The sequence below is a fragment of the Sinocyclocheilus rhinocerous genome, unplaced genomic scaffold (genome assembly GCF_001515625.1).
Source record: "Sinocyclocheilus rhinocerous isolate Xijiao unplaced genomic scaffold, SAMN03320098_v1.1 scaffold3283, whole genome shotgun sequence".
NCBI lineage: Eukaryota > Metazoa > Chordata > Actinopteri > Cypriniformes > Cyprinidae > Sinocyclocheilus > Sinocyclocheilus rhinocerous.
Window position 1 is genome coordinate 271,710 of NW_015650698.1, and position 12,669 is coordinate 284,378.

At 35.1% G+C, this 12,669-nt stretch overlaps 1 protein-coding gene across 1 annotated transcript in view; it reads right to left on the reverse strand.

Annotated features, from left to right (window-relative positions):
- fhod3a (formin homology 2 domain containing 3a) overlaps positions 1-12,669 on the reverse strand; it is a 55,842-nt gene that overhangs the window by 24,125 nt on the left and 19,048 nt on the right. The window contains exons 4-8 of the mRNA XM_016517496.1: positions 4,940-5,007; positions 2,948-3,053; positions 1,408-1,502; positions 1,204-1,315; positions 47-141 (exon numbers count right to left, since the gene is read on the reverse strand). Of these exons, the coding sequence (XP_016372982.1) occupies positions 47-141; positions 1,204-1,315; positions 1,408-1,502; positions 2,948-3,053; positions 4,940-5,007 (476 nt within the window). The remainder of the gene's footprint in view (positions 1-46; positions 142-1,203; positions 1,316-1,407; positions 1,503-2,947; positions 3,054-4,939; positions 5,008-12,669) is intronic.

Here is a 12,669-nt window from a genome sequence, read left to right on the forward strand (position 1 = left end):
TGTGAGAGAGAGAGAGAGAGAGTGTGTGAGTGTGTGTGTGTGTCACCTTGTTAATAAGCGTCATCACATAGACCAGCAGCTCTGTGTCCACACCGTCCTTCTCTGCTAAAATCTCCATAGCGTTTGACCACTGCTTACAGCCTGACCATCACACACACACACACACACACACATGATAATGCAAATCATTCAAAACTCACGACTGAGCAAACAAATAAGCATTTAGTGCTGGTTTAATTATTTATTATTTGTTTATTAATTATTTAAAGAATTCGTGGATAATTCTTTACATAACATCATAATATCAGCTAAAAGAAATAAGATAAGGAATTATTGCATTGTGACATTATTTCATAGACCATTAAACATTTTCTCCCATCACTGTTACTAAATTAATTTATTATTAAATTTTTATGGTAAATGTTTGTAATTATATCATATTACATAACATTATATTATAATTATTAATTATTTAATTTAGAATTATAAATTCCTTACTTTTAATAATTATTAATAACTCTTAATTATATATGATTTGTTTATTATTTAAAGAATTCATGCATAATTCTTTAAATAACATGTGATATGGATCAGAAACAGTTCCATCGAACCAATCAGAGCTATAATTCATACCAAAATCATAAGAAATACATGACAAATTATATTTTGCATAAGGAATTATTGCATTGTTACATTATTTCAAAGACAATTAAAAATTCACCCCCAAGTCCTCATAATGTACTGCAAAAAGATAAATTAATTATTTATTATTTAATTTTTACATATTCATTATATTTATTTATATTATATTATTTATAGAATTAATTATAATTTATAACGATAAATTAATAACATTTTCATAGTTATTTATAAATTGTTTATTTATTATTTAAAAAAATTAATGCATCATAGTAGTATTTAGTGTTTGGTGTTTTAATGATTTTTCATTGTTTATTTATAATTTTAAAAAATCATGCATCATGGTAGTATTTGGTGTGGCTTTAGAATAATTAATAATTATTAATCATAAGCAATTATTAGTTTATAATCAAAAATATAAGTATAATTAATTATTATTTTAGCTTTAATTATTTATTAATTGTGCATTTATTATTTTAAATTCATTCATCGTGGTAGTATTAGGTTTGGCTTTCAATTTATGCTAATTTAAATGAAAAATAATTGTATTATTTATGTTAGTACCTCTCTTAGTGTCCACAGTGTCGATGGCCTCGATGAGCAGCGGTGCGTTGGACTCTGAATACTCAACAAACACCAGCAGCAGCTTCAGAGAGGTTTTGACCACCAGACGAAACTGAACACACACACACACACACACACACTCACACAGATCAGATCTCACTCAACATGATCTACATCACATACACTGATCAAACGGTGCGTCACCTTTGAGCCGGTGAGCAGGTAGAGCCACTGGATGGTCTCGGTGTGACCTATGACCCCGTTCATCCCGTCCACATACAGCATGATCTGACCCAGAGCTGCAGATAGAAACACAAGGGACTGAGCACTCATTAACATAAAACTGATGATTCTGAAAGTGGGTGGGGCTTAGCAGCCTGGATGCTGGCTCTGATTGGTCAGATACAACAGAGCTAATAATAATACTCAGGGTTATTCTGACACTCTACTGTAACTCTTCAGCATGTTTTTATTCTAATGATGAATAAGTCACTGTCATGTGACACGTTACTTTTGTCAGCGCTGCTCATGATGGACCAATCACAGGCAACTGTAATCACTGGAAGAAGGATTTTTAAAAATCATTTTATTGAGATTGCAGAGGTCAAATATTTTGCATCTCAGGTACAAAATACTTTTTCATTTATATATATATAAACGATTATTAATTGTTTATTTATTATATATATATAAAAACCATGCCTGGTGTTAGTATTTGGCACAGCTTTAAAATTATTATTAGTTAATAATGATTAATTATAAGGAATTATTATTTCATAATCATAAAGTATAATTATTTTTTTTGTTTTAATTATTTATTGTTACTGTAGTTAATGCATCATGGTACTATTTAGTGTGATTTGAAATTATTGATAATTATCAATTATTAAAAAAGTATTAATTTATAATTATTTTGTAGTTTAAATTGTTTATTAATTGTGTATTTATCATTAAATCCATGCATCATGGTAGCATTTGGTGTGGCTTTAAAATAACTAATAATTAATAATGATTAATTATTAGTGATTATTCATTTATAGACATAAATTAAGTATAATTAATTCATTTTTTGATTTCATTATTTATTAGTTGTGTATTTATTATTTAAAAATCACGCAGCATGGTAGAATTTGGTGTTGCTTTTAAATGATTATTAATTAATCATAAATTAAGTATAATTAATTCATTTTTTAGCATTAATTATTTGTTAATTGTGCATTTATTATTTTATATATATATATATATATATATATATATAAATAATGGTAGTATTTGGTGTGGCTTTAAATTATTGCTAATTTGAATAACAAATAATTTTCTATTATAGTAATTTTTTATACAGTATTCTAACCATTGTTATTATCATTTTAAAATAATTACAAAATACAGAAATACATATTCGAAGAATTCAGATGAATCACTGGAATGATACTGAATTTTTTGGCATTATAGTGAATTTAGGGAGAAAAAAATAGACTTAAAACTTTTACAGAAGCACCACATTAGGGTATCATGAAGAAACAGTTATAAAACAACATTAAAGACAGTTCATTACAATAAAGTGTATTAAAAAAACAGCAAGGAATTCTATAGTAATAACAATGGCAACCAAAAGGTGGCGCTGTTCTCCCTCATATGGTGATGAAAATGCATGAAAAGTCTACAACAGAAAATCATGACCTATAATACATGAAATATTTAAAATGTTCCTGAAACTTTCAGAAGTCTGAGGATGCAAACGAACCTCTGAGGATGTAGTTCTGATAGTTCTGATCCGCTTCAGCGCCGACCTTGATCAAACACGTCAGACCTTCAGCCATAACGAACTCATGAACCAGATCCTTATCGTCCTACACACACACACACACACACACACACACATCAGATGGACTCAACTTTGATGATATTATTGGTTAACATTACAATTATCTATTAAAGGGGTCCTATTATGCTTTTTCACTTTTTCAACTTTAGTTAGTCTGTAATGTTGCTGTTTGAGCATAAAAAAGATCTGCAAAGTTACAAAGCTCAAAGTCCACTTCAAAAGGAGATATTTTATTTAACAGAAATCACTTTTCAAAAACTACAACGAACGACTCGTTTGAACTACAACGCATATTTTCCGGGATTTGTGATATCACAAATACCGACGTTTGGGACGAGACCTGGTTGAGCTGCACTAGAGAAGGCAACGAGTGTTATCAATAAGACGGAGACATGCTAGCTTTCCCAAGGCAGACGAACTTAGAGTGGTTACAATCATGCAGGTTTAAATCGTTCTCAAATTGATTTGATTTTGAGCAATATTTGCACTGAAGCTCACAGGCGGCTATAGTAAGGGGCGTGACATTTCCCGACCAGGCGCTGAGTGCTGCCAATCACAACACACACTGGCCCAGCTAACCAATCACAGCACACACTGGCCCAGCTAACCAATCACAGCACATTTCGTATTTCAGAAGGCGGGCCTTCATTTGATACAGGAACTACTTGAGCCGTTCATGCCAGACTGGGGAGAGAGGTGTTGTAATAATTAAAAATACGTGAAAAATAATGTGTTTTTCGAACAACCTAGTATGAGAGCCTGTTCTAGTACACCCCCAAAACAAAATCAAGACTTTGTAAAAGAGCATAATAGGACCCCTTTAACTATTATCAGCTAATCGTCACCGTCAGATTTATATAAAAACAAATTATTTGTACGGTTAGCAGTGAAACAGCAAAGCTTATAGTGAACAAACTAAAACCAAAAAATGGGTGAAACGGAGCTTTTCGAAACTCCGAATCAATTAAACCACTGAGTTGCAAAATGATTCACTGTTTCAAAGCGCTCCAATCGGATCGCGAATAATTTGATTCAGATCGGGACTTTGGTAGGGGTTCGCGAATCATTTGATTCAGATTCGCCTGCCCGCCAAATACGAACACTCTGACCTGCCCACAAACACTTCCGCTAGTTAGTGTGTTTACATCAGGTCGAGAAGACACTGTGTTCTTCGCTGTGAAAGCAAGTTTGTTTTATTTTCATTGCCGAAAGATGATGATGTCAGACTTGGCCAGCTGACCAATCAGAGCAGAGTAGGCTTACGGAAGGGAGGGGTTTACAGACGAATCGTTTCGAAATCATTGAAAAATGATTCTAATATTAAATGTATATTCTGAGAAAATTACAATGTTTTCTGACCTTAGATGCATTGAAACCTGTTGTAGTCCAACACAATATTAGGACACTTTAAAATACCATATGACCTGCTCTTTAATGTTCTATGTTTAATATAAGTGAGTTTGTCGTACCGTTTTGTTGTCCATTCAAGCAATTGACGCCGAATTGCCACTAATTCACATGCTTATAATTCAAGAAGTATTGAAGATATTGCCATATGATTTCAGATTCTAGCTCTTAATAAACTTTTCTTAAGGAATCTTCAGTTTCAAGGCTCTGTATCATTCAGTCTCAGAGATATGGGGATCTCAATGCGGCTCCATATTCAGATTGTTGAATATTTCCCATTTTCATTGGTCGAAAACCACGTTGGTCACTTTGTATACGGCCGATACTTATTGTATTTAACGGGGGATGTCTGAAGAATAATTAATGTTGAAACTAGAAATGCATCTTTTCCCCTCTATCAAAACAACTGTATAGGACACACCTGTTTGAGTGTCATAAATAGTCTTTTTCCAAAATTAACTATAAACTATACATGTTTATCTTTAACAGAATGTGTTTTTATACCTGGAATATCTGCTTGAGGGAAAACAGCGCCCTCCTCAGGTCACGGCCATTTGAGTTATACAGCTTTTCTGGAGAGAGAGAGAGACATAGAGAGAGGTTATTTAGTGCTGTGTTTCAGGGTGTGTGGAGAACAAACCCCTCCGAATCAATCATCATTATCATCATCATCCTACAGCAGATCCTTCAGATACACGCCTGATCTTTATTCATAGTGCTGGGCGAGAGACATTGACACACACAGAGAGAGAGATAGAGAGAGAGAGAGTGACAGCACGTCAGTCAGATGATAATTAAAGTCACTCGCACTGAAAAATCAACTGTTTTCAGACCGCGGATCTCTTCAGGGCAGAAGAAAACACTGCAGCATTTACAGCAACATCCAAGAGGAGAAGCAGAGGACGAGAGAGAAGAAAAACCAGACACAAACTGGTTTAATCTGATCTAGACCAGGTTCAGTGTCCCGTTCACGCTCCACTAACATCAGATCAATCTCTGATGAACCGAGTTCATACTCGCTGCTGCTTTATGAAGATCCTCATCAATAACACACACGTGTTTGGATCAAATACAGTTCAGCACAAACACAGAGACACACTTACACTGTAATCACACGATATTATTATCTGTCTGCTATGGAAAAGGAGGCACAGACAGACTCGTACTGTAGTGCTGTTTCTCCATTTTAAAAATCCTTTTCATTAATTTAACTAATTCTGTAATAAAATAGAAATATTAAATGAAAAACAGATCCACTTCCTGCTGCCAGTCATTCAAATCTCAGCTTTCATCCAGATCATATTTTCATCTCTAATTAAAGCCCTGCTGTCTCTGACTGACCAGCGTTATTGCCTGCATGACAGCTGTACAGTGAATCTGTGTTTTCATGCCTCACATGTGTGTGTGCACATGTGTGTATGTGCATGCGTGTGTGTGTGTGTGTGTGTGTGCGTGTGTGTGTGTGTGTGTGTGTGTGTGTTTGTGTGTGTGTGTGTGTGTGTGTGTTTCTACTCATGTAATCCAGCAGGTTTTGCAGTTCTCTGGCCAGATCTTATTTAGATTATCTGTGACCCGACTCGTTAATCTCAGCAGCGTAATCTGGACACAAACACAGATTCCTTCATTCACACACACGCTGCAGTGCACGAGGGGTTCAGAGGGAGACAAAGGACAAACAAAGTCTTTGATTCAGTTTTTAACATTCACAGATTATGAGCTATGATAAAACGGCTGAAAAATCCCAGATTTACACTTTAAGGAGGAACCCAAGCACAACCCGAAAATCACAACCGCAACCGCCTAGCAACCGCATAGCAACATGTAAATTACACTCAGAACACCTTAGCAACTGGATAGCAACACCCTGGCAACCATCCACAACACAGGCAAACACAGCTCATATTTGCTTTAATAATCTATCTTGATTAACAAAATAAAGGAAATTATTAATATGACTAAATAATAAAATAAAAAATAGTAAAACCATAAAAATAGTAAAAATATAAATTATTATTGTTATTATTATTATTATTATTATCATTATCATTATTATTAATAATAATAAAGCACTCTCCATTGCAAATCACTCCCAAGGCACTGTACAATTAAGAAAAAGTATAAAAAGTACAGTATCTCTTATTACAGATTCAGATGCTCTGCAGTAACCTGAGGTGTATGGACTCTCTGACCTCTGACCTCTCCAGCAGCTGCTGTCCGTCATACGGATTCAGAAGGGTCACGACTAACGACCCGCGTCACACAGTCTCTGGATGGTTGCTAAGGTCTTCTTTTGCTAAGTGCCTGGAGAGAAAAGGGTCTCCATGTGAATACTTGTGAATGCTATAGTATATTATGAAAGTCTCCTGTTATTAGCATCTGATATCATCACTGTGTGACGGTGTTTCCATCATCCGTTACTGTCAGAGTGAGAGAGTCTGCAGCGGGTCACGTGTGGTTTGACATGTAGGACGCACTCTTATTTGGGTCGGTCTGAGCCGAACGGCTGCTGTGAACTCGCGTGGGCTCCGCTTACTCACGGTGCTCATGCTGAAACACTCCAGAACGAAAAAAGTATCTAAAATTACAGAATGAAGCCAGAGGAGCCGCTGACACGAGACCAAACACAGGCTAAAAATACAAGACAAACTTGAACAGTTTATGAGTGAGTACAGAGTCATGAGAGGCTGAGACTGTACATGTGTGTGTGTGTGTTTCAAAACAATCTGTGCAATCAGCTGAAAAAAAAAACAACAAACTGAAAAGCAATGCAGTAAAAACCACTGACAACTCCACATAGCAACACCCTAGCAACCACCTGTAACACTGTAGCAACAGTGAAAACTACTCTGAACCCCTTAACAACCACATGGCAACACTCTAGCAACTACCCACCATGCCCCAAACAAATTGCAATGCAGTAAAAACCACTCTGAAAAACCTAAACCTGCATAGCAAGACCCTAGCAACCAACCACAACAGTCTAACCAAACAGTAATGTGGTAAAAAACACTTTGAAATCTCTAACAACCAGATAGCAACCACCCACAAAACTCTAACCAAATAGCAATCCAGTCAAAACCACTCTGAAGCTCTTAAAAACCACAAAGCAACACCCTAGCAACCACCCACAAAACTCAAACCAAATAGTGAAGTAAAAACCACTGTGAATTGCTTAACAACCACACAGCAACGCCCTAGCAACTGAATAACAATGCAGTAAAAAAACATTCTAAAACCCTAAACAACCACACAGCAACACCCTAGAAACTGAATAACAATGCAGTAAAAAAAACATTCTAAAACCCTTAACAATCACTCAGCAACACCCTAGCAACCACCCACAAAACTCTAACCAAATAGCAATGTAATGAAAACCACTTTGAAAACCCTAACCCTGGATACCAATGACCTAGCAACCACCCACAACACTATAGCAGCTGATTAACAGTGCAGTAAAAACCACTCTGAAACCCCTTAACAAGCACATAGCAACACCCTAGCAACCACCCACAGCACCTTAACCAAACAGCAATGCATTAAAAACCACTCTCAAACCCCTTAACAACCACATAGCAACACCCTAGCAACCACCCACAACACCTTAACCAAACAGCAATGCATTAAAAACCATTCTGAAAACCCTTAACAGCCACATAGCAACACCCTAGCAACCACCCACAGCACCTTAACCAAACAGCAATGCATTAAAAACCATTCTGAAAACCCTTAACAGCCACATAGCAACACCCTAGCAACCACCCACAGCACCTTAACCAAACAGCAATGCATTAAAAACCATTCTGAAAACCCTTAACAGCCACATAGCAACACCCTAGCAACCACCCACAGCAAATAACAATGCAGTAAAAAAACATTCTAAAACCCTTAACAATCACACAGCAACACCCTAGCAACTGAATAACAATGCAGTAAAAACCCATTCTAAAACCCTTAACAACCACACAGCAACACCCTAGCAACTGAATAACAATGCAGTAAAAAACCATTCTAAAACCCTTAACAATCACACAGCAACACCCTAGCAACCACCCACAAAACTCTAACCAAATAGCAATGTAATGAAAACCACTTTGAAAACCCTAACCCTGGATACCAATGACCTAGCAACCACCCACAACACTATAGCAGCTGATTAACAGTGCAGTAAAAACCACTCTGAAACCCCTTAACAAGCACATAGCAACACCCTAGCAACCACCCACAGCACCTTAACCAAACAGCAATGCATTAAAAACCATTCTGAAAACCCTTAACAACCATATAGCTACACCCTAGCAACCACCCACAACACCTTAACCAAACAGCAATGCATTAAAAACCATTCTGAAAACCCTTAACAGCCACATAGCAACACCCTAGCAACCACCCACAGCACCTTAACCAAACAACAATGCATTAAAAACCACTCTGAAAACCCTTAACAGCCACATAGCAACACCCTAGCAACCACCCACAGCACCTTAACCAAACAATAAAATAAAAACTTTAATAATAATAATAAAATAAATAATTATTTCAATTTATAAAGTGCTTATCACTGCAAATCTGAAGAACTTTATAAATAATAATAAAATAAGAAGAAATTATTAAAATTTATAAAGTGCTTATTGCAAATCTTAAAGTGCTTTATAAGCTGAAATAATAAAATAATAGCTTTATTAAATTTTACTTTAATAATAATAATAATAATCAAATATTATTTCAATTTATAAAGTGCTTAACAATTTCGAAAACCCTTAACAACCACATAGCTTCACCCTAGCAACCACCCACGGCACCTTAACCAAACAACAATGCATTAAAAACCATTCTGAAAACCCTAACAACCGCATAGCAACACCCTAGCAACCACCCACAGCACCTTAACCAAACAACAATGCATTAAAAACCATTCTGAAAACCCTTAACAACCACATAGCTACACACCCTAGCAACCGAAAAAGCAAAGGCAATAAAAACCACTCTGAAACCTTTACTAATTGCATAGCAACTGAGTATTTACACCCTAGCAACCACCCACAAATCTGTGCGTGCAAAAACCACTCACACCATCTTTAAATGCAAAGAGAGATTGAGGGCGACCAGGAATAAACACGTTCCCTCTGACCTCCTTCAAAAGTTACAAATGTTTTTGTGCTTGATTTGGAAGTAACACTCCAAAAACTCTAGAGAATGATGTGGAAACGAGCTCCGGCGCATGAAGAACACAGATCAAGCCTCTCGACGGGTGAAAAGCGGCTCGTACATTCATGAACTCAAAGAGCCAGAACCAAAACAGGGAAATAATAAGTCGAGTGCAGAAAAAGCCAAAATAAGCTGCTGAATGTGATCCAGCACACGCGGCGTCTGACGGCTGGAGGTCTGTGGTGGAGTTAAATGTGTCTGGGAATGAGATGTTACATGCGTTTCCGCAGTTCTGTCCAAAGCCAGCTTTTAGAAAAACAAGCATAAATCCACATTAAAAGAGCTGATGTGGGTCCAAACAAACACAAACCCGACAACTTCATGGATCAAACTCTGGACTGCAGAAATCAATCACCACTAAAAGTAAATATAATAAAGTATACAGTGCTGAGGAGTAACGGATTACATGTAATCAGATTCCATAAATAAAGTACCTGTAATTGGATTACATTACATTTTAATCAGATTACAGTTACTTTTTATGGATTACATGATTACATATTATTTATATAATGGTAGTAAATTATTAAAAAATTATTGATTCTCTCTAATTCCTCTTTTTCTATTTTAAATGTTCTAAAAAAAAAAGTCATATAATTCAGCGTTGAATATTCACAATATAATATGGTCATGTGAATGTCAAGTAAATTAATTTGAGATCCATGCTTCTGAATTTGGCAACCAAAGCAGCTCTCAGTTAATATTTCAATAATTTAACAACACATTTACATGCTCAGTTCTCTAATGTTGTTTAATAATTATATATAGACATGCAGGCAAACAAATAAAACATCTAAAATGCAAGCATTCAATTTCACATTTTTTGTGATTTAATTAAATATTACTTTTTCGTCAACTCATAAACCCTCCGCATTTCTTTCATTTACCCTAGTTTGGGAAACCCTGGTGTAATGTAAGGTTTAATGCATTTCATGACGTTGATATCAAAGAATGCAATATATTTTATTTCTCTTTGCTTTTTTATAACCATAATCCCATTCAAATCTATAAACAGGTTTAGTCAAAAGTAATCTAAAAGTAATCCAGTAATCAGAATATGTTACCTAAAATAAGTAATCTACCCAGCACTGTGTATATACTGTATATATACATTTCTTAGTTTATGTATAATATTTTTTATATTATATTATATTACGACCACAGAGATCATTCACCAAGAGCTAAACATACGCTTTCAGAGTCACAAAAATATATTATAATATTAGATTTACAATTTATTAATTTTATAATTTAATATAATATTATTATATTCATTTAGAATTAATTTATAATCGTTTTTATATTATATTATAATATATATTAATGCTATTATATTATTTGCCTATACATATGCACAGCTTTAAAGAGTATAATGCATTAAAAACCCCAATCAAACCCCACTTTTAAAATAATAAAATGCAGGCTGAACTTTAAAGATGCTGCTGTCATAATGTGCATCATAATGCATTATGAATAAATGCACAATGCATAGTTTGATTAAGTGCATAAATGCAGGGTGTATGTGAAGTGCTGCTGGTTTGATGACGCTGATATCTGATCCTCGTCCGCGTGATTATTTCTATCTGCAGTTGCAGCGGCTCGTGTGTCTGAAACTGAGATGCAGATCTGACGCCACCGCATGCTTCACGCCGCTTTAACAGCGCAAACCACTTCCTGTTTCCAGCCGTGACATCACCGAGTCCGAATGCTACTCTGTTTCCGTGGCGACAGCGAACTGTAACAGTCTGACCTCGCCCGTCAGAGGTCACTGACCCACATTTACTCCATTATACGGATTGTTATACAATTACACAGACATTTCTGAGATTTTCTGCACTGATTTGAAGGGGAAATCTGCAGAACTGCTGAGAGCAGAATCTGTAAATGTGAGATTTGTACATATTTACCCGTGCAAAACACATCGGCATGATGATAGAGTGATGCGGACGGTTACCAGGGTGTTGCTAGGGTGTTTCTAGGGTGTTGCTAGGCATATTGTTCCTGTCTGTTGTGCAAAGAGTCCTGCACTCTAAAGTCTCTGTGGTATTTTAATTAATCAGTGATTAATACTGACTTGATCACACTTACAGGAACTGTTCTGAGATCAGCTGATAGATGACAACAGGAAAAAAAGCTACTTTATGTACAAAACTAGCTGACAGAAAATTAAAACATTCATTTGATTGAAGTTATACACTGAGGTGCAAATGAGTACAATTAATTATAAATATTATCTAACTAATTTGTACTTATTGTACATTTTATTTATTGTTTATTTTTTCACTTGTTGTAAATAGTTATGTCTGTTTTTCAAACCCTTGTGAAGGTAAAATGACTTAAATTTCGTATGTTCTCATGTATTTCAACAAATATGACTAATTGGACACAGTGTAAAATATAAATATTTTATGCAAAATTATTTATAAAAATATAAATATAAACAATATAAAAATTAAAATATAAACTATACATTTAAAATAAAATTATTTATTGTGTATTAAACTTTGCTGTAGTGTAAACTACATTAAATATAAAATGATATACAAAAATAATATATATATATATATATGAAATCTAAAATAAGAATGCAAAAATTTAATTTTCTAAATTCTCATGTATTTCATAATACAGTCTTCGACAAGCTACAATAAAGGTTGTTTTGTTTTTCGCCTTAATCTTTCTCTGTTTTCACCTTCATCAGTTTGTCAAAGTGTTGATTTTTCTGTGAATTGCATGGAAACCAAATGTGGCTCAGTTTGACACCATCAGAGTCACCAAAATATGAACAGCAAAGTTTCCAAAACACGAAACTTTACTTGCACATTCAGGATCCTAAATGAGGAAAAGTCACAAACTTTCAAGAAGAAATAAAGCATTGAACCTGGGTTTTCAAGCAGCTTAAAAATCAAATGTGGGTCAAATTGAAAATATTTAGATATTATTAATTTCCAATAAGGCACTTCCTGTGCTGCCGTCACATGCTTCTGAAGGGCTCAAAATAACCCACGTATAGATAACAGACAGAGCAC